At 52.9% G+C, this 23,078-nt stretch overlaps 1 protein-coding gene across 1 annotated transcript; it reads right to left on the bottom strand.

Annotated features, from left to right (window-relative positions):
- Window positions 1–825: 825 nt before the first annotated feature.
- On the bottom strand, window positions 826–21,598 carry BMF (Bcl2 modifying factor). Its single transcript, XM_047075332.1, is given in 7 exon segments — window positions 826–4,871; window positions 16,865–17,025; window positions 18,482–18,778; window positions 20,964–21,050; window positions 21,053–21,091; window positions 21,477–21,532; window positions 21,534–21,598. Coding segments are annotated over 7 exon segments (807 nt in total). The 3' UTR covers window positions 826–4,769.
- Window positions 21,599–23,078: the final 1,480 nt, after the last annotated feature.

Genomic DNA, 23,078 nt, shown 5'->3' with positions numbered 1-23,078 from the left:
AGATAAGGCGTGACCTTGGCTGTGACCTTGGGCTCACAGCTTTCTGCAGATAGGACCAAAAGTAGTTCTGCCCCCGGGGATTTTCAGAATTCTGTCAAGGGCCTTAAATTACCCTTTGGAGTCAGACACATTGTTAAGCCCCAAAGAAAGGCAAGCCACGGGGCGCCTGGGTGGCGCAGTCGGTTAAGCGTCCGACTTCAGCCAGGTCACGATCTCGCGGTCCGTGAGTTCGAGCCCCGCGTCGGGCTCTGGGGTGATGGCTCAGAGCCTGGAGCCTGTTTCCGATTCTGTGTCTCCCTCTCTCTCTGCCCCTCCCCCGTTCATGCTCTGTCTCTCTCTGTCCCAAAAATAAATTAAAAAAAAACAAAAACAAAAACAAAAAAACGTTGAGAAAGGCAAGCCAGAAGTCCCCCCTACAACTAGCATAACTGCTGAGATGCTACCCTGATAAAAGGAAACCAAAGCCCAGCTTGACAGCAGAGGGGAGAGCTGAGAAGAGGGTCTGCCAGGGCATTTCTGTCACCGAGGCTGCCTGCCACCGCTGAGTGCCTTCGCACTTACCCCCTCCCTCATCCTGCAGAAGGCTGGACCCAGATCCAAAGCCAGGTCTGGATCCAAAGCTTCCTCACTCCGCCCCTCCCCCCCCCCACCCCTCCCTGGTTTTTCCACCTCATGAGGCCGTCCCTGTGCTGCTTATGGTGAGGTCAGCATGGCTCTTGTCCACTCGCAGAGTCGAAAGGAAGTCCTGACAAAAGCAGGGAGACTGGGGGTAACTCAGGACAAGAGTCTAATTCCCTGACAGATCCCCTTGCATTTTTACCACACCTTGAAAAAGAAAGACCAGCTCTGCTTTAAATGGTTTTATTAAAAATTGTACCAATTGATGGGGCAAAATATACACACACACACACACACACACACATATACGCATGTGAAGAACATAAAGCCGAATACTCTGTACAGGTTAAAAAACAACGGATCCCCATTCCCCTCCCTCTCTTTCCCTGTCTCTCTCTCAGAGGCAGAGTGCCTAGAACCCAGGACAACTAACCTGGGCTGAGCAAAATGCTACATTCTCACTGGGTCTCCCCCTGCAGCCCCTGTGGACCGAGGGATGGGGCAGCCCACTGGGCAACGCTCACAGAGGAGGGAGAGGCGCTGGCCACTTGTGCAGGCAGCGGGGGCGCGGGGAGGGGGGGTGCGGGGAGACCCGGAGCCTGTTCTCAGCACCTGTGCCTGCAAGGCTGGTGCATCTATGGAAGAGCTCGGCTTTCTGTGTTACTCCCTCAAAGCTCAAAGTCCCCACCAGCCGATGTGCCCCCTGCCCACAGTGTGCCCGCAAGCCTCGAAGGCTGATAAGTTAACCCCTTCCTGGACCGAGTCCAGCCAGGGTTCAGCACCCAGAGGGCCGTGTAGCTTTTTGCAGCCCAGGCTGAACACTGATTCCCAGAAGCCCCGCTGAACCATGAAGGCAGAAGTCTTTCTGTTTTTGCTGCTCTCCACTCTCCTTACCCCTTCTTCATCAAGTCTACCAAACGACACAAGCTTGCCAGCTCTCAGTGTGCTCCTTGCTGACCAGGACAGGCACAGTGGCTCTCCAGCTCCCGGTGGAGGCCCTGGCTGACCATCCCAAACAACCCCCTCCCTGCCATGCCCCGGCTGGAGCCATCCTTGTATGAGGCTGGGCCACCGGGGGCAGTGAGACAAGTCAGCTGGGTCCCTCTGAGCATGCCTGACACGTAAGTTCTGGACACAGACCCACACCCCTCAGGGCTTGGAGAGGTCACTGGGAGGTGATCTTTCGCTCCCTTGGACTAAGCAGGAAAAGGCCACGGGGACAGCTCTCCAGCAGCCCAAACTTTGAAGCAGGCAAAGGCAGAGAGGCCAGGTCAGGTCCTCCAACCCACTGAAGGGGTCAGATGTCTGGCCTGGGTGGGGTTTTCTCCCAGTTCTGTCTACCAGCTTCCAGAAACCCCTACTCTAGGGTTTTGAATTAGAAGGGCTATTTTGACCCTGAATATCAGGCTTCCTCCCTCCAGGGCTTTTCTATAATGAAAGGAACATTTCCAGCCCCTCTCCCACCCCTCACCCTCGGCAAACCACAACAACTCCATAAGTCTTCAGCTGGTTACAGGTCAGGAGGCAGGTCAGAGTCTCCCTCCCTCCAAATCTGATTCTCCACCCCCTAACTACACACAGCCATGCTCCCGGGGGTGGGGGGATGGGGAAAGGGGGCCCAGAGGGAGGGATGTGTCTCCTGAGGCTGGACTTGAGGAATGTTCAGACCAACTCAGCAGGCCGAGGGGGAAGGGGCCAGTCTAGATCACTAGGCCAATTAAAAACAGCCAGCCAGGAGGAACCTCTCTCCTTCCTGGGGCTGTTTACCTCCTGGGTGTTTTTTGGGGAAGAGGAAGGAGGGGTTTAAAATTTTGCCCCAGCTTGCTTAGGATAGTGAGCTAGTTCCTGGCGTCACATAAAATGGAGACAGCTAGTCAGACCACCCTCCACCTGGCCCCAGGCTCAATGTTCAGGTGGGCTTGTCAAACTCGGGGCTCAGTTCTCAGGGCAGGCCACAGGACATCCTGCCTGGGCCAGCAAGATCTCTGAAGCTGATGGCTTTGCCTCTCGGCACCTAGAATATTTCTTTGCTCTCTCATTCAGCTTAGGTGGGAAGTCTACTAGGAGGGGTTCAAAGCGGCTGGCAGAAATAATCATGGTTTTCTTATGTGTGCCACTGGAGCACACATCAGCACCCTGCCCGTCATAGTCTCGGTCCAGGAGAGGGGAAAGGACACATGTCCGATGCACATCATAAAATGGCGTGGAGACACGCAAGAAAGGCTGCATTTCACAATGGTCAGCGTGTCCCAGAGCCGGTCTTCACCTGTTCCCTGGGCTCCTTCTTGTGAGCAGGAACCCATCTTCTTAGCAGACAAACCATGGTACACACCCTGAGAATGGAATTCTAGCCAAGAAGAGGTAATACCTCAGAACATCCAAGCAGAACAAAACAAAGGCTAATGCACAGTTTGAGGTCCTTCGCCTCAGGGCCACTGTGAGCCCATATGGCACCTTCGTGCAAATTAGGAAAGGCACCCCTTCCTCTGAGCAGACATAGCCCGACACCAGGGCATGTAGCCTGGCGGGCAGAGCATGAGCTGGACTTTAGCATCTATTCTCTTCTTCTGCAGGTGCCCTTGTGCAGTGAACAACCTGCCCAACTGTACATCCAGTAGATTAATGCTTCCTTCAACAGTACTGAAGACCTCCTCTCTGTAGAACTGGAGGAGCTTGGACTTGTTTAGAGTTAAGAGTCTACTTGGGCTCTTCCAATTTCCCTGGGGAGCCCTGAGGTCTTCTCTGCCTTTTCTTTGGGCCTTGCTTCACATTAGCACCAATGTTATCTTGTCGTACATATGCAAAAATTATAATTTAATTTCTGCGGTGTCTGGTTAACAGATTCCCCGTGTCTTTCCAGATTCCCCGCATCTACTATCAGAGCTGCTAGACTGGCTGCTTTAAATTCTCTCCATTAGTGCCACAGCAGGGAGAGGAGGAAAGTTCAGAGGCAGCCGTGATCCCACGGAGCTCCAGAGCACGCCCTCCCGGCCTAGCTGGAAGCTGAAGGAAGACAGGAAACGTGTACCCAGCTCTGCCGTTTCCACACTCTAATCATTGTCGGTTACTCTAAAAGACACATTTCAGCTGACAAAGCCACTGTGCTGGCTTCTGCCTGTATCCCACTAGGTGTGAAAAAGGAATGGGGATAAGCGGGAGGAGGTATGTTGTTTCCAAGGAAACCAGGGGGTCTGGGTTCCTCGAGGGCTGACTCCTATTATAGGTGGGATGGCCACCGCATTTCCCAGCCCCACCGTAATCCTGCCCCTTCATGCTCTAGAGTGCTGATCCTGGGGGAGGAAAGCGGTGTGTTGGCTGGCTCTTTTGAAAGAAGAGCTGACGAAGGCACCAGCTGCTGTCTGTGGCATGTTCATTGGCTATGTGGCTCATCCGTGGTTGACACCCAGCCAGTCCCAGGCAGCTAGAGGTGGCAGAGGTTTGGCACCTCGGGACCAATCCTGGGGCCTCTGGGTGAGACCAAGTAAGACTTGAGGCCCATCCAGAAGTTTGGTTCATTTTGCGGCATGTGTGAGGGGGTCCTTGGAGAAACCCAACCCTCCCTGAGGTCTTGCTGGAGATGACAGGGGCTGGGCGAGAATCCCTGAGCCCTTGGGGCAGGCACTGGCTGGGCCAAAGGAGAACCCAGATACGGGGCTGGCGGACTGGCCTAGTGAAGTTGCTCAGCTGGAAAGCCCCTGGCTGAGGCCCTGGGGGATTGAAGGCAGTGTGACTGTCAGGTCTTGGCCCCGTCCACGTCCACAGTAGAAGGCTGATAGTTTTGGTGCAACCAGGAGTCTAATCCAGGCTCCTAATTTCTTAACCAAGCTCCTATGGGAAAACTACAGTCCACTCGCTGAGAACATCACTACCTGGTCATCTTCAATGGCTCACTGAAGACTTGACTTGTCAGAGCCCTTGGGAGGTCCCACATCACAGACACATCAGCCTCTACTTCAACAGTGTTTGACAAAGGCCCTCATTCCTGGTGAGGTCCTGAACAGGGAAAGAGGTCTCACTTGGGTACGTCTTATGTACACAGAAACTTTTAAAATGCAAACACAAAACAGCAACGAATAAACTTCACAAGATGCGGGCTCAGTCCTCGCTGATGTCCTTCCTGTGGTGCCCCATGCGAGGAGGGCAGCCCAGCCTCACCTGGGACCTGCCCCATTCCTGTTCTCTTCTGCATTCAAAGCCAGGTTGTGTAGGAAGAGGAGAATCTGCCACCACACTCGACGGCGGTTTTGCTGGTGCTGGAAGGCGGTGGGGGGGAAAAAATCAACATAATTCCTAAATGTAGCCTGTAGCCTTGATGACTCCTTATCATTCCCAATAAAAGTGCAGATCGACAAGTCTGAGGGCAGCACTTTAATCCTATCAGTACAGCAAACCCTGGGGGAGGGGGGAGGGAATGGGAGGAGTGGCTGATGAGGAGGGGGAGATAGTTGAGTGCTCCAAAAACAATTGCAGTTTTAACATTAAAAAGAAAAGACCAGGCTCTTTATGCACTGTGCACAAGAGGATTAAACTTTTTCCCCTGCTTGCAGGATTTTCCAGAGTTTAGCCAAGTGCTGCTTTTAATCAGATTGGCTCCTGAGCCCCTCAAACCTCAGCTGCACGAACAACAAACTTTCTTCAGAAAGAAAGAGAAGTGCCCCCTCCCTCCCCCAACTCCAAAGTAACACAGAGAACAAGGGGGAAAAGGGGGGGAGTCTCCATCTGCAAGTGATTTGACACTGTGAAGGTCAAAGGGTTAATCTTCAATTTAAACCACACTGCTGAGGCAGCAAAAATCTGATTTCATCCAGTGCAAACACGCACACACATGGACACATACACACACACACACACACACACACACACACACACTTGTGTGCCTGCCCTCTCTCCCTTCCCAGCATCTCCAGCTCAGTGCTGCCCTTTTTATAGCTGCTCTTGACAGTAAGCCATAAATAATCCCTCTTGGAGCGCTTTCCTACTGACTGGAGCCAATTAAACGTTAAGCAAGAACATACTTGAAAACAAAACAAAAACAAAGAATGCACACTACTCTCTGGGGGTTATCCCAGGTCCTACTGTCAGGCAGGGAAGCTGGGGGCAAAGGGCAGGGGTCAGTGGCTCTCAGTGGCTCTCAGGATTGCGGCTGGTGCCCCGCCCACACAGGTACCATGTCCCCGGGGGCCAGGGGAGGCCCCAAAGGGACTGGGGTGCTGGAAGAGGCTGTCTTTGTCTGCCAGGCAGGAGGACTGGATGGGGGCCCTCTCCACAGGGTCCTCAGTGGATAGGGGAATAAAAAGCTAGTGTGCAGGAGGAAGCCAGCACGGGCTGGACCTGGATTACTTCAGTGGCCGTGGCAGTGAGCATGTTCGTGTGAAGCGTCAGCAGAGCCGGGGCGCTTCTTAGGCTGTCTTTAATCACTGCCCCGGCCCCTACCAGGCAACTCCTCTCAGATGAAGAGCATAGGGTAAGTCAGTGGCAGAATGGAAAGTGAGCCCAGGTCTCCTGCCCCCTCAGAGCTTCATGGGCACGGCCGGCCCTGGCCTCCGGGACTTTCCCCCGGGGACCCGTGTGGGTTCCAAACAGCGCGGGTTCCGTTCACCCTACCTTAGGCCACAAAGGGAAAGGAGGTGAGATGTCAACTGAGGCCGACCTCAGGGCCCTGCTAAGGTAGGTGAAGAGGACGCCCCCACTGTCTGGGGCAACAGCATGCCCCTTTCCCCCAAGGAAGGAAGCCTGGAAAACAACCCAGAAAGTTGGAGTCGCAGTTACTGCCAGGAGGGGAAATTGGGGTGTGCCACAGAGGAGTCCTGGCAGACTGTGCAGGAGAATGATGGCTTCCTTGTGTTTTGTAAACAAAGATGAGTAAAAAAGAGGAAACACACCCGGCTTAACAAAATCTGGTTAAAGTAGCGTGAAAACGAACTCAGCTGCAAAACCTGAAGACTCTGGCCTGCCTGCAGCAGCTGGGCAGAGCACCCCTCCTCCTGTTTCCCGCCCCCAGCTGCTGCCCAGGACAGGTGCAAAGGTCATTTGGCGGAACAGGAGGAAAATCCAGGAAAACACCAGTCCCCAGAGAGGCCAGTCTGCTGGAATTCCAAGTCTCTTCAGGTGCCTGTTTGAAAAGGCCAAGTAACAATAACAACCACGATCATGACAAGAATAGTAACACTGAATGTACCAGGCTGTGTTCTGAGTGTTTTACGTCCTTGTTTCTCAAAGTGTGGTCCATGGACCAGCAGCCTCAGCATCATCTGGGAGCTTACTAGAAATGCAGACCTACTGAATCAGAACGTGCATTTTTGACAAGATCCCCGGGGGACTTGGAGACACATTAAACTCCTTTGGCCTTCTCAACAACCTTATGAGGTTGCTATATACTCTCATCCCCATTTTACAGATGAGAACATTGAAAGAGTTAGGCAACTTGGCCACATGGCTAGTCGGTGGCAGGGACTGAACTAAATCCAGACTACCTGGCCCTAGAGCAATGTCCTTACCCATTATCATTAGGTTCTGAGTGCCAGCATATACCTTTCTTTATGCCAAAGCAGACTCTCTCTCCTCCCCTTCTCTAAATCATATCAAAAGAGCTCAATGGCCAAGGAAGGGAGATTACAATTCTATGATTTGGGGCCTAGGCCAATCCCATTTATGTACGCCTCAGTTTCCCCCCAAATTCCCCTAATGGAGGTCACCTGCTGCCTGGGTAACTTCCTGGGGCCTGAGGCATCTGGGGATGAGGCAGTGCAGCATTCTCACTCCCATCATTTGGGGGTGTTGGGAGACCCAGAAACAGCTGTGGGCCAGAGAGCCCTGTCAGAATAGAAGGTTGAGGTCTTGCTGGGTGACACAGGCAGGCCTAGATACAGGAGGCAGGGCACATAGGCCCACCTTCGGAAAGGACCCAGGTCCCATGCTTCTGCCTGTGACAGGCCTCAGGGTACATGAATCAGCAAGGAAGGCACTGGGCGGTGGATGGTCCCTGGGCCAGGAATCAGAGGACCTGGCTGTAGGCTGGGATTTCCCACCAGCCTGTCTGTGAGTCCTCACTTCCTTAATAAGTGAAATGCAGGCACGGTTATTAGACCAGTGGTTCCCAAACCTGACTGTCACAGAATCCACTGAGGAGCTGTTATACATACAGAGTCCCAGGGTTCCACCCAGACCAGCTAGTCAGAATCTCTATGGAAGGGGTCCAGGAATTTGTACTTTGAACAAATTCCCTGGGTTGACATTTTTAAAATCAGAAGTAACATTTATTGTATATTTTAGTCATAAAAGTAACACATGTTAACTGTAGAAAAACTGGAACATACAAGACATGAGAGAGGAGAAAATAAAATCACCCGTGATCCTATGGACTAGAAGAAAACACTTCATGACTTAGTATTTTTTTTTTCGGTCTCCTTCAATCTCTTCCCATCAGCATAATGACTTGGCCAAGCCAGAGGTAAATCCTTCCCAGGTGGTTCTGAGGCAGCCAGGCCACAGACAGGCATTTGGAAACCACTGAGGTGCTTTCCGACCCTAAGGTCTGTGACGGGAAGTTTGTCATCCACGATTACCTTCAGCTGAGTCAAGCCTGCCTGTTGGAGGGTCTGGGTGGGCTTGGAGACCAGCAAGAGCAGGGCCTAGTAACCGGTGCACAGCCTCAGAAGTCCCTTCTCTGGGCACCAGCAGATGCCACACAAATTCCGCTTGGTCTTCTCTTGTCATAGGGCAGCCCCCAAAAGGCCCTTTTCTGAAATGAACCAAGCTGCTTCATACCAAGACTATCAGAGAATCCCCTGGTTATGAGGAACAACAATAAATACAATATTTAAAAAAATTAAACAAAAGGAGAAAAAAAAGGCACGAAGGGAAGCCAGGGAGAGAAATAGTAAGGAGGAAGGAAATCGACATTCACTGAACAGGATGAGGAATACAAAGACACCAAGACACCAGAGAACACGGATCCTTCCAGGAGAAGGTGTGGAGGAGAAGGGCAGAAGGTAGGGGGAAGCAAGAAGGAGTATGCTTGGCCTCTGACTCTCAGGCACTTGGCATAGCACAGAGCATAGAATCTGAGATCAATGAATGCAACGTCCCATCCCCACCCCAGAGCAAGGCCCAACTCTCCCAAACTCAGTTTGCGCACCCCTCTAAGTCAGGGAACCTGCAAAAAAGCAGGGGTTCTCAGGATGCATAGTCAGGGTACCCTCAGGGAGAGGGGGCTGAGGGACAGGGGATGGGATACTGCTGGGAATTTAAGCTTACACCAGAAGCCCTCAAATTCAGAGTTCAGAGGGTAAGGCCAAGGCATGGAGGGAAAAAATGGAGGTGAATGGTCCAAGGGAAAGGGTCTCAATATAGTGGATAAAAATATCTTCTCTAGTTAAGACAGCACAGACAGGCAGTGGAGACCTAGGGTTCTTCTTTGACCCCGGCCTGCTTTCTGGCTGTGGCCGACAGAGGAAGGCAATCAGCTGACAAGTGTTCAAGTTATCCCCACTGTGCACAAGGTACGGCAAGTGACTGCATAGCCATGCATCCTGTGTACCAGGGGACTCGCAGGGACACACAGTAGGTACTCAACAAGTGCACGCTGGACCAACTACAGAAGAGTCAGCCTCGCAAGATAACCCACTTGTCTGAGGCCAGGAACAACTGATGTCTGGCCAGGTCTAAAGATGTACTTGATGTGATAGTATCAGCCTCTTGCCTGGGGAGAGGCCCAACTAGTAAAAGGCTTTTTTTCTTCTTCTTCTTTTTTTTTTTTTTTAAAAGAGCTGGCTGTGGTGTCTGACAAGGTTGGATTACACAAATCAAACTCTGTTTCATCCCACGTGGCCTCTGCCCTAAGCACAAAGAGCGTTCCCTCCCCTCCCCGGATAACAATCTCCCTCTGCCTCTCTCCCTCTGGATCCAATTCACACCCTCTGGGGGCTTTGTGTGTCACCGGTGCTCCAGATGCTCTAGCAAAAAGCTAATTTCACCCCAAAGAACAGAGGAAAGAGCAAATCTATGCTGTGGCCCCGCTTGAAAGGAACAGTGGCAATTTACTGAACTGACAGCAGTTTATAATATCTCATACTTAGAGTGCTTTCGTATCTTTCCATTTGCTCTTCACAAAGATCTGGGGACACAGGAAGGACAGGTGTGATCAATCCCACTTTACAGATGGGGAAACAAAGGCTCGGAAACATTACCCTAAGCATAGTCCGTTGGGAGGGGAGGTTATTTGGACCCCCGGCCTCTGACTCCAGAGCTACATTTTTCCACTAAAAGATTACAGTATGTTTATTCGCATCATGAAAACAGTACTAACTTTTCAAAGAGAATTGCCACTGAACTGCTCCCCTAGTATGCTTAAAGACATTGTTTCCAGATCATTAACTATTTAGTAAGGATGCTGTGGACCAGAAAAAATAGACCTTTCAGAGGCAGAGCTAACTGAAGATCAAACAGAAATAAAGCCAAAACTGCTCCGAAATGATAACTTCAGATCATGTTCAGAAACCACGCTCAGTTTCTTTAAAATGCAGAGTTTCATATACGCTGTTTTACAGGGAGACACGCACTCTCCAAAGTGACGCTTTCCTACCTCTTCCCTTTACCGTCACACTCTAAACTCACCCTGGCAGGAGCTGAGGGAAAGAACCTTGCCACTGAGAACAGGAACACAGAGATAAGAGACACTTCAGGAAAATTCCACTTGAGAGAAGTCAAGAAGATATTTTTGTTCAATTCAGCAAGCTTTTATCGAGCACCCAACCGAGCTAAGACTTTCGAAGGACGCAAAGATGAGCAAGATGTAAACTGTCCTCAATTATTTTCCAATCTGAGGGAAGAAAACAAGAGCAGAGAACCAAGTTTTACAGGAGGCAGAGCCGGGTCAGGGCAGTAAGTGGGTGTCCCTCAGGCTCTTGTTTTCTAGAAGGTTCCCGCTGAGAGCAGAGGTAGGTAGCGGGAAGACCGTGGTTTTAGGATGAGTCAGAGCTGTATGGCTCCCAGTGCAGCCACTTACAGTGTGACTTGGGCAGGCTGTCTCCCTTCTGGGAGCCTCAGTTTCCTATAAAATGGGGACAATGGGCTCTAGAAGTACGAGGTTGCTGTGGCGATCAAACGAGAAAAGTATATGTACGGCCTTGGCCTGGTGGCTGCACTGAGCAGCTCTCTCTCCACAGTGAGGACAGGGAAAACGCGGGCCCCCACTTAACCTTGCCGAGCACTTCCCTCAACACCCTGTGCTCAGAGCGCCCGCCCGGGGAGTGCTATCTTCTCAACAGACTTAGGAAGTCCTGGGGAAATCCCTGACTTTTCACTCTGAGATGGGCCAAGGCAGCTAGAGGCAGCTGGGGCCCAGAATTCCAGGCTGCCAAGCTGAGCAAAGGATTCTGAAACCCACAGGGCAGCCCCTTGGGTCCAGGGGCCCACTGCCCCGGAAAGCTTCTGACCCAGACGCGGGAGGAACGAGCAACGTGGCAAAACGGAAAAAGAAAAAAAATACCCCTCGCCAAGAGCTTCCTCAGCACAGCCAGCAGTGCTACTGGGACGTTGAAGCCACTGACTGCCACCGTGACAACACCAATCCCTTCTTCAAGGAAGAAACGGCAGCCTGGGGCCAGCCGGTTCTCAGTTCTCAGCCGGTTCTCAGGAGGGCTTCCTCTAATGCAATTGAAGGCCACTGGCTTCAGCCACTGGGGAATGGCGGGAGAGGAGGGACGGGCTATGTGCCCCTCCACATCCCCAGAGCCTTGTGCGCATCTCCACAGCCTCTGGGGGCGGGAACCATTGGGGCCCTCACCTGGCTTCCCGCAGCCTGAGAACTCCTCCATGGGAACTACTGAACAACTTCTAAAGAACTCACGAAGCAACTCTGGGGTGTGTGCTCTGGCCGAGAGTGAGGGAGAGAGGGGACTGAGGAGTGGCAGATCCGTTGTACATCTACAAGGCTGTGGAGGAGGAACCCCAAGGCTCTGACTCCCAAATTGGGGCCTTGGCAGCTGGCTGTTCTTGTCCTGCCTGGGGCCGGTTCCCTGGACAGGACAAGGCAAGCTAAGCATGGAAGAAAGCTGGACCCTCCTCCTCACCACATACACTGACTGTTCTCGTTCTGGTCAGGGAGCATGCCCTCTTGGTTGCCAGACATGATCAAAAGGCAAACCAAAGATTTTTCTTTATTCTCCTTTTCTAGTACCTCTCCCAACCCCTCCTCTCCCATCACCCCCCCTCACCCTTAAGGAAAAAAACAAAACAAAAAAAACAAAAACAAAAAAAAACCCAACTCCCATTCCCAGGGCCTGGCTTTGGTGGGGAGGGAGTGAACTATCCGGAACTACAAGGCCCTTCTCCTGGAAGAGAGAGTAGTCAGGTGCAGAGTTGTGTGGGGAACTCGGCCTCTAGTCAGCCACGCTGATGACTCAGAAGCTAAATATAGTGAGCGATATAAACAGAGCCAGCCACAGAGCAAACACAGGGCCCCCAAGCCCCGGCCTGGCTCTCACGCACAGAGGCCCTCCACGGCCCCTCCCCCAGTCTCACTCTTCCCCAGGCGCCCTCCTAGGTAGACCTCCCACTGCTGGAACAGACGCTGGCTCCACAGAGACCTTCCCACTTTAAGGTCAAATCTCTGGGGCTCCTGCCCGGGGCTGCCACATCTAGGGCCTGAACAACCTCATTAGCCACAGCCTGAGCCCCCAAAACCACTCAGCAACAAGAAGGGCATCCCAAAGGGTCAGGAAGCACTCAAGGGCACCCTCAACAAAGGATCCAGGCTGTTGGCAGATGTAAACACCACTCTGGGTACAACTTCCAAATGAGCTCCCTAAGAACTATAAAGACAGGTCCAAGCAAAATCCTAACATCATCTTTTGACACATTTCCCAAAGTGTTAAACTGCCCACGCCTTAATAGTTATATGTATTACAATCTCCAATGGGCTTTCACATCTGCTCTGCTGGGTATCAGAAATGAAGGCTCAGAGAAGTTAAGTGATTTGCCCATGGACACAGAACTCATAAGTGACAGAGGTAGGATGTGAAGTGAGGTCTGCCTCTAAGTCTAGGATCCTTTCTGTGATATTACAACTAAAGATAGTTTTTAGTGAGTGGCTGAAATTTTCCTCAGATGGCATTTTCCAGAAAGTCTAATTACTATTCAAAGACTTTGCAAATCTGACTATTCTCAATGAAACCACTCTTGGTCCAAGTGAAAAAGCCATTTCCGACTTAAAGAATTCCAATGCTCCTGTAGCTTTACTCACTCAATGGTTTACAGTAGCTACTTGTTTTGAGGATTCTTGGGTTCTTAACACTGCCCAGAAATACCCTCCATAAATTTCAAGATAGCGCTGCTGGGACAAGAGAGGACAGCAGCAGCTACTATCCATTCTTAGGCCCATGCTGGAGGAGACCATGGCAGGTGGAATGAAAAGAAACCAGAACCCACACCTTCTGGCCAGAGCAGCCCATGAACACAGTGAGGGAGCAAACCTGTACCTCCTCTTTGCTGCTGAAGCTGGACAGACACAAAAACACCAGGGCACCTTCACAGAGCCTGAGTCAAGGCAGACCATGGTCAGCAGACCACAAGAAGTCACCTGCTACAGAGCAACAAAGAGAGGAAAGTTCTATTCCTGGTCCAGTCAAAGGAAGATGGGGCATGTGACCCGGTTTGGAAAGGCTTTTGCTTCCAATCACTTGGCCTCCACCTCTCTTGCTGCTTTGGAGACCCAAAGAGCTGACAGCAAGCACTTCACTGACACTGATCTTCTGCCTTCAAATCCTTGCCTTTCCATCTATTGGAGCCACCCAGAACTGATCAGTTGGGTAATGGGGCTAGAAGCCCATCCTGTATGCTCCCTAGGAAGCATGTTGGGAGGGCTTATGGCCAGCAAAAACTGACATCCAGTGGAATTTGCAACCGTTTGAATCTGAGGTCATGGCACTCAATTTGCCATAATGCCATCCTACAACGCACTACCCGGTCATCGTACCCCACCCCCACCCCCTCTGGTCCACATCTCCTAGGAAGAAGGCTTCCCCTGATACAGAAAAAGAATAACTGAGGTCCGTAACCAGGGACAAAAAGTGGGAGCTCACACTCCCTACAGGACTCAGGGACGAATGGCCATGGTCTGGTCTTTGGACACCATTCCAGATCTACGGAGAAAGGAAATGGCCAACTCAACGTCTTACTGCCTCTTGAGTTGTGTTTCTTGGCTTTCTAAACTCAGCCTATAATGATGAGGAATGACCATTCTTTGAGGAGAAACAAATGAGGCTGAGTCCTACAACTGAACAGCATGGACACCAATTTCTCTGTGCAGGGCAGGTGGAGGGGAGCTCAGGGCAGGCAGCTCTGCTAAGGGATCAGCCTGATGGGAGCAGTGGGAAAAGCACTGAGAACTGACAAGAACAAATGTGAGAGATGATCAAGCTTATAGACAGACAAAAGGAAACTAGCATTAAAGAGTACCTACTGTGTCCCTGGAACTTTCATTGGTATTTTCTCACTTAATCCTCACAATAAAATTCTGTGGTATTAGCTCTAATTTACAGAAGAGGTGCTACACTTGGCAAGGTCAAGTGCCTTCCTGATGGCTAGCAGCTGGCAGGGCTGGTATTCAAATCTGGGCCTTCTGACTTTGGACTCAAAGCCTAGAGACTTAAATTTAAAAATCCTAGTAACTCAGTTTCCTTGCCTGCAAAGATTAGGGAAGGGAATAGAGAAAGAAAATAAAAGAATGTAAGAGTCACAACAGCACTTTCTAGATATGAAATAGTAGACTGGTTTATGTAATAATCAAGGTCAGAAAATGACTCACTTCTTAAAACTAGCTGCTAAGGGGGGCCTGCCTGGGTGGCTCAGCGGGTTAAGCGTCTGACTCTTGATTTCAGCTCAGGTCATGATCTTGAGCCCAGAGCCCTGAACCCCATGTTGGGCTCTGCACTGACAGTGCAGTACCTGCTTGGGATTCTCTCTCTCTGCCCCTCCCCCACTCTTGTGTAGGCGCATTCGCGCGCCGCCCCCCCCCAAAATAAATAATCTTTAAAAAAGAAAAAAAAAACTAGCTACCAAAAGTTCCTCTGCGTGCCAGTGTTCCATCTGCCTGTGGCTAGCATCCTAGCGCTTTCTGCAGGATGAGCTCCTGGAGAAGGTCTGTGAGCAGGGTTAGTGGGGAGGACAGGGTTAAAAGCAAGAGGGTTCCACAGACAAAAAGATTGGTTCTCTCTGTAATGGAAAATTTGGGAAAACCAGCTCTGGGCTGGAAAGGCTTAGCTGACCAGCCTCCTGCCACTGTGAGGTAGGAGTAGACAGCAGGCAGGAGGGGGAGGGGCACAGGGAACTCAGGAGCCAGTTTTGGGTGAGGTGCAGAGCAGGAGAGACAGTTCTCCTTCAGCTCTGCTGCTCTGCCCCTCCCCCAGGCTGGGGTGGCTCTGGCTGATAGCTGAAAGCTGCCCTCCGAGAGGCAGCCCTGGACTGGGGGAAATGATGCCAAGCTGCAAAGAGCAGGGTCAGACCTTGGGATGAGGACCGTCTCCTCTCTTTCAGGACTGAGTTAGCAAGAAAGGGCCCTGGGCAATGTTCTAGTCCTATCCTCCCAGCCTGCCACCAAGCCTACAGGGACTCACCAATGGAGGGAGGAATATTCTGGGAAACAACTGTTGAGAGAGATGAGGTCTCCTGGGAATGAAGAAAGCTACCTTCCAGACACTCCTGTAGATGAGTCCAGGAGACCCACAGCTCCCGTGTCCTCTAGCAGCTCCAGCACCGGGACTGGAAGCTGTGAGCTGGTCTCAGCCATCGGCCTGTACAACCAGGCTAGAGTGAATGGGCAGGAAGAAGGCCAAGAGCCGGAAATCCAGAATCAGAGTGAGTCCACACGTGGACTGAAGGGGAGACTCAAAGCCAAGTTTCCAGAAAACAATCAGCGGAGGGACTGGGGACTGGAGCTCAGGGCCAAAGGAGGAGGCTAAGCTGCCTTATTATCTAAACATAGGGTCACTCTCTCTTCCAGATCACTGACGGACTGGGAGAGCTGACCAGGACCAGGTCTAGCCCTAGATTTCCCTCAGAACTCTTTGGCAGAAGGCACTAACCATATCTAACCCCCGGCGGTCTGTTCTCAGGAGACCAGGAGACCAAAAGACAACTTCTCTTTCTCCTGGTGCTGGCAGTGGTTTGGCCCATAAGTCAAACCTACTCTGATCCCCTGAAGTTACCCATCTAACCTCAGGGCCTGCCCAAGAGTGATGAGATATTTATTCTCTTGATTTCCAGACACACGTGCGCGCGCACACACACACACACACACACACACACACACACACACACTGCTGGGACAGTCCCAGAGGTAGGGAACATGTTCATTTCCAGGTGGCGTGCCTTTGCTTCAGTGGTGGTTGTACTAGCACAGATTCAGCTTGGGCTCCTCTCCCTGCCTTGGCAGCCATCCAGAAAGCCAGCCCAGAGAGGAAGGGTTAAGTGTCTGGGGCCGGCCCAGACAGCGGCTGCAGAGCAGGGCAGCCTCCAGCCCGTGGCACGGAGGGCTCCTCCAGCACGAGCCTGCCAGCCGCCGCCTTTGTTGATGGACTCTGCCACATGCTCGACTGACACGCGATGCTCCGCCCTGGCGGGGCTGGTGCCAGGCTGCCGGCCAAGCACCCGGCCGCCAGTCTGGAGAGCCTCTCCGAGGTTCGCTCTCCAGAGTCCCAGGTCCCGGTTCCCAGACAGAGACAATGAGGAGCAGCCTCCCCAGCTGGAAAGTGTCAGGTTACAACCGGTTCCACCACTTTCCCCCACTCAGGCCCATCCCTCGGCCTTGGTTACCCAGTTCCCCGCTGCACCTCGGCCAGGCACCCCCAACTGTCCAGTTTCACTGCAGCACCCTGAAAATCTTCCCCTTGGGACTGTGAGGGACAATCTCCCAACCTGGCCTCAAGAAGACACAGTGTGTTGAGCAAGGCTGAGGAAAGCCACCCCAGGCCCTAGGAGAGATTGTAGTGTCTCTTGACAAACCGTGGGACAAATGGCTTTTATGAAGCCCGAGCTGACAGAGGGCAGGTAACCAAGGTGGAGCTCAGAGATGAGGGCAAGAGTGCTCGGCCAGTTGGGCCCATCCAGTTCATGGGGATCATAATAGCCGAGGCCAAAACTCTGGGACCATATCCTGGTATAGCCTGGCAGAGACAGAGTTGCTGAGGCAGGTCCTGGCCCCCCAGCCCCAGCAGACTCTCCCCCCGCCCCAAGCCCCCATGCCTACTTGCTGCATATGAAGCCGATGGAACTGGTCTGCAATGCACTGAAGCTTTCGGGCAATCTGTACCTCTGCTCGATGCTGCCAATGCCCTTCAGGGGGCTGCTCACCAAGGGGCAAGCCTGCAGGGAAACTGGCAGGGAGAGGGAGCCGGTAGCCAGCGTTGCCTGCAAAGACAGAGGGCCCACATCTCAGCATTCTCCACGACTGTACCACCTACCCCGTGCCTAACACTCCTGGCTGAGACTTTATCGGGGTGCTCCACTCAGTTTGGGTAGCCTAACCTGCCTGTTACCCAAGCGTTGAAAAGCTGATACTCAGAGAACAGGAGAGAATGGTCCTAGCCTTCCCTGTAGTTCTCTAGTCACAGGCAGTGCCAGGGCAGAAGTAATATGCGTGGGTGAACTTGCCAGCCCTCTGTCCTTATTTACCAAGCTACGCTTGACCACAATTTATTTTTCATGCAGTAGCAGGTTGAAGCTCTACTCTGGAAAAGCACTGGAGGCAGTTCTCTAGAGTTCCTAGGTTGAGCAAAGCAAGGGAGAGAAAGAGAAAACCAAAATGTGCCTTCGCTTTTGCCTCTGGCTGGGCTCAGGTCCTGGAGCCCTGGGCAATGGAACTAAAACTAGGGAGAAAAAACTCCTCAAACCCATTGGATAGCCAAGTTCCTCTCTGGAGGAGCCCCAGGCCAGACCGCAAGACCTCGAGACCAGCGCTGCACCCTAACCAAATGCTGGCAATCGAGCTGCCGCTAGGGGTGCCCGCCTGCCTCCTCCCTCTGTTCCTTCTTCCCTGCCGGCCGGCCGGCCTTATCCATCTTCCCAGACTCCCGAAAGAACTACGGGGTAGCTCCCTCCAGGAATAACTGTAGCGTCTCTTCAATATGCTCCATCAGACATAGCAAGATAGCTTCTGAACCCTTCTTCTCCCTCCATAAGCTTTGTGCTAAAAGAAGAAAGAAGACTGAGTGTCTAACACTGTGCCTTTGCCAGAGGAGGGACATGTTACTCATAAAACAAACCATTTAAGCCCACAAATGAAGGGGTCTTGTCTGATCGAGCCTTGGAAACAGCCCCTCTGCTGGCACTGAGCCCAGGCAGGCCCAACCTCTTTCTCCAGTTCCCCTTCCAAAGCCCAGAAAGTCCCAAGTGACACCTTGTGCCTTCAAAAACCTTCCCTCCCAGAAAGGGCTGGGTTTTTCCCTTCAGGGTCAACAGCGAGTCACAGATCCCGTAACCCTCTCCAGGGCAATGTTGGCCAATTGGCAGAAGGCATAGCACTACCAGGACACAAAAGGTTGGGCCACGCAACTGGCCACAAGATGTAAAAGCTGAGGCCCAGGTACCCTCTCTCTGACCCAAGAAGACACCATGGACCCAAGGATCCCTGCAGAAAGGGACAAAAAGGCAGAAATAATGGCATAGCAATTTGTTTTTGTTGGTGCCCATGGAGCACAGGTGAAGAGCATGAACAAGCAGAGAAGCACGGTGATAAGAGTCGAGGAATCAATAGCCCCTGCGGCTCAATTGGGGAAGGAAATAACAAAGCACAGGTTTGGGGAGGGGAAGTCCCCTCTTTTCCCCCAGTCTCTATGGGAGGAGTCCTGAGGCTAAGAGCACTCACCATAAAAGAGTCGCTGGGGTTCTTCGGTCACCCCACAAGGCAGCATGACACCCTGACTCGGGGAGGCCGGACTGAGGGTCTGGGTGGCCTTGTCTTCCTGGCTGGTGGGTCGAAGCCCAGGACCACAGCAGTGGGTGAGAGGGAAGAGCTGCAGATGGCTGAGGGGGCAGTCCAGCTGGCTCTGGGCAAACAGGTTAGCAGACAGCAAGCTCCCAGGCTGGGTCCCCGGCTCCCCATCCTCTGGCTGGAACACATCATCCTCCAGCTCCTCCACACACTGAGGCGGCTCCATCTCCCCTGCTGGGGTGCAATGCAGGCATCTGGGGTGCTGTCCCCTGCCCGAAGGCCGAACCTGAAGGACTCCCCCTTTCCTTTCTCCTTTCCCTTCTACCTGGGGAAAGTGGGGCCCGATACTGATGACAAACGACCTGGTGATAAAGTACCACTGAGGATGACACCCTCCCCAAATGTGGCCTGCCTCACTGCTCAAGGAGGCTCCACACCTCCTCCCTGGGCCTTCCCAGAGCCACTCCCACCTTGGCCTTTTCTTCCGACCCGGGCTGGTTCTGGTCATGAAGTCTAACTGCTATTGACTCTGAGCAATAGCAGAGGCATGATCAACCACGGCAAGTACTCAGGACACCCGGGGAAATGTCAACAAGACTAGGACCTGCGAGTGGCTGTGGGAGGGCAGAGGGTGCTGTGACTGGCTGTACACACAGTGGTCACTACACACACACACACACACACACACACACTCACTCACTCGCTCACTCACTGCCCTGAGAAGTAACCACCAAGCTCTCATCCCAGTCTGAGCTGAGCTCCAGGCTCAGCAGCAAAAACAAAAGCCAGCAATCCGAGGGCAGCCAGGTTCCCTCCAAACCTGCTAGGCCCCGCCCAGCTGCCCATCTCCTCTAGTCTCCACCCCCTGCTTGCTCAACACAACAAACAGGCTCCACGCTGTGGTAAGAGTGTGTCCTGGAAGAAAGGGCAGAAAGACCCAAGTTAGACACTGCCCTCACAGCAAAGGGGAGCTGTCTGCCCACCACAGCTTGGCCTAGATGGTAGGTCCAACATCCGGCAAAGTGGCCAGCCTCCCCCACCCCAGCTCACTAGCCTCCATGACTACTCACGAGTCTCCATGACTTCAATCTTCTTTTCCCACAGCCTACCACCATTCCTGTCAGCGCTGAACGTGAGATTGGTATAACCTTCCTCACAGAAGGAAGTGAAATTCAGCCCTCTTTCTGTGACCTCACTCACCGCCTGTATACTATTCAGGTTGTTGGCATGAGTTTCTTGGTGATAAAGAAGTTCCTCTTGCTCCACCTGATGGCTCTTGGAAGTCTGAGTTTGGAGCCACCCAGCATCTTTAGCTCCCAACTCAGCCCCCTACACACACAGGAGGAACCTGTTAGGACCCCTGGGGCAGCCCGAAGCAGCAACTACCTGAATGGTTAAGGATACAGAGGGACACTGTTTGTCACTGCCAGACTCACTGAGCGATCCCCTGGGAATTTTGTCTCTCCGTCTCTTGCCTTTGAAGAACAAGCCAAATGGTCTGTGGCTTGGTAAAGTACTTAAAGGAATCTCAGTTAAATTCAGAATCTTGGCTTTCCCAAATGCAAGCTCTCTCTGAGGTGCTTGCTTCAACTCCCTCCATCCCAGCCAGTCCATGAGCAATGTGTGATCCTATCTTTGTCCTCTTCCCTGGTGAGGAGACGCCCACTCGGATGGCAAAACAGGCATGTGGTGTTCTCCGGAAAGTGTTTCCCAAAGAAGGGTAGGAGATCTTCAGCTTATCAGCACCAGGAAACAAAGTTTCCGGCTGAAAGGACTGAGCGCTGTCTTGCCAGTCACCTGGCAGGGGCTTCCCTCCTGCCCTCAACCTTCTCTCTACAAGCTGGCAATCCCAGCCTAAGAAGGGGCCCTCCAAAGCTAATCACAAGCAGGAGTCATTGTCTTGGTTCTTCCTTTGAAGCCAGCCACCTCCCCCTCCCCCTCCCCCTCCCAGCAAAGCCCCAAAGTTCAAGCCTTGCCTGGACTGGACTGTGGGGGAAATGCAGCCATAGGGTGTGTCTCTGCAAGCCCTGGGGACCCTACCCATTCTCCACAGGAACTGCAGGTGGCTCTTCTGTAAGTGGGAGCCTCCAGAGGGGAGCTGGGCAAGGTCAAGTGTAAACTGGGATACGGTAAAGAGACCCTCTTCTCCCCTTGCTGAGAAGGTGATGTCCAAACTGGTAGGAGGAGCACACTTCCTGAGAGCACTGCCTGGGAAGGCTTTATTCCTAGCAAGGGGAACCAAAGCGCTCTGGAGCCATCCCAGCCCCTAAGGGCTCTAACAGGGATGCTGAATTTAAGACTCCTCCTCCCAGGAGAAGGCAGTAGCCACGCACTCTGAACTTCGACAAGAGCTAAAATTTGGGAACGCACACATACAAGCATACACACTCACGCACCCACACAACACACAGCAGACCTGGGTGACTCCAGGAGAGAGTCTCAGCCTCCGAGTCGTGATGCCAGGGCTCCGCGCCAGGGTCCAGCGTGACGAGCACTCGGGGGCTTGGCGCCCAGACTCAATTGGGAAGGAGGGAAAGAGCCCAGCTGTTAAGGAGAGGAGCCTTCAGACTCCGCAGGGAGGCAGGACGCCCCACAACTCCCTGTCCTACCCCAAAGTCAGATCCAGAGGCAGGGCCGTTCGCGGGAGCCCAGATCTGCTCAGCAGTGAGCCGCAGGTTCCCCTACCCACCTGGACCCAACTTCTTGCGGTCTTAAATGCTACTACCCTCAAGTTCCCTCGTGGAGCAGAGCACTAGATGAGGGTTCCGTACCCCGTTCCCGTACCCCAGCACTCCAGTCCTTCATGGTCACCCCACACGCCCGCAGCCCAACCCTTCCCGGGCCCCTAAGCGCAGCACGACTCCACTCCCCACTTCCCCGAGGAGGTGCGATCCAACTCCGCCCGGTCCCCGGCCGCTGGCGCGCTCACCGGGCCGCGGCGGGTGGCGGGAGGCGCTGGCAGGGGCGGCAGCGGCAGCTGGCGGGCTGGCGCGGGAGGAGGCCACTGTGCACCGCGCGGTATTGTTTCCAAAATACGCCCGCTCGGGGCATCCCGCAAACAGCTGATAAGGCCCCGCCTCCAGCGCGTCATGCCCACGGCTGGCCAATGGCGAGTGGAGCCCCAAGTCCCGGGCTGGGCGGCTGCCAGGGACGGTCACGAATGTACGAACCTTCCCTTGGAAACATTGCAAGGGGCCGAGCGAAATTCCGGCTCCCATCAGAAACGCAATTGGAGCGCCATAGTCCGAGCAGGTTCCGTTCCTAACGCAAGCTGGGGAAGGGCTGGAGAGTCCCTGAGTCCTCTCTATTAGAAGGGAGAGAGGGGGCGCCAAAGTGACTTTTATCTTCTTTTTCTCGGGAATGGCCGGAATAATTACGGAGCGTACAAACCGGAGGGGAGGAAAGCCGGAAGCTTTTAGAAGCGCCTGGCGGTGTCCGCTGGGTGCAAGGTGCGGGTCCCTGTGGATCCCGGCCTGGTAGCCAAGCACCCTCCCGCCCGCCTAGGCTGTCAGAAAAAACTCCAGGTGCAAATCTGTAGGAAGCATGAGAACACGTGTGCCTGGCGCTGTTAGTGGGTGACATTCAGATCAAACACATCCAAAGGGACCCTCGTGTCTTCTTCTTGAGCATCTGGCTGAGGAGAGGAGAGACCAGGAATGCAAGGGCTGCTTGAGCAGTTGACACACATCCTGTTTATGGCGGCGTCCAGAGGTGGTGCTGGTTGTTGCCAAGAGAGTAATGTGTCCTGCAGATCATGTACTCTCAGTGCGAGAGTCCCCAGGCCATTTCTCATGTATTGAATACCTACATTGTGCCAGATACTGAGTTAGGAGCCAAACACCTGGTGCCTGCCCCCAGGGAGCTTGCAGTTTACTCAGAGGAAAAGATCTGAAAATAATGGAATGTGATATGAAATGTGTTAATGTTCAGGGACAGTGACTACCCGGAAGGGGCAGAAAAATTCAGAATGCAAAACACTGGGGAAAGCTTCAGGGAGACGCCTTTTGAGGTGGGCCTTGAAGGATGGGGACATTTTTCAATAAAGAAAACAGACCAAGCAGCCCAGGCCTGGCACAGCAGAATCAAGTGCTGAACTGGCGAATCTGTCCTGGGAGCACGGCAGGCTGGATGAGGGGTCATGGGGTGCACCCCAAGGTTTGGGAAGGCTGGGCATGGACAGGTAGATTCAGGTCAGAGTACACAGGTGTCCCTGCAATTCCAGGCTGGAGAGTCTACTTTATTCTGGAGACAAAGGGGAGCCAGCAAAAATTTTATAGAAGATGAGTAACTTGACCAAGCCTACATTTTAGGAAAGATAAATGAAGAAGCCAGAAATCAGTGAGACAGCCAGTCCCTGCAACAGACTAGGTGGTAGATGACGGGCCTGACCCCAGGGTTAGTAGGGACTGACAATGCTCTGACCACCAAGCTGCTCTCTCTGGTTATAAACTCAGACAGATTTGAGTTAAGTGGAGCTAGGACTCTTAGCCCAGAGGAGGCTGAAGTCTCCTTGCACCTTTCCCCTACCCAT

This window comes from Lynx rufus, unplaced genomic scaffold (genome assembly GCF_022079265.1).
Source record: "Lynx rufus isolate CCGP_SWC_20201006 ecotype Redwood Valley unplaced genomic scaffold, mLynRuf1.p SCAF_13, whole genome shotgun sequence".
Lineage (NCBI taxonomy): Eukaryota > Metazoa > Chordata > Mammalia > Carnivora > Felidae > Lynx > Lynx rufus.
Note: the sequence above shows the minus strand (reverse complement) of the source record. Positions and strands in the feature narration are given on the sequence as shown.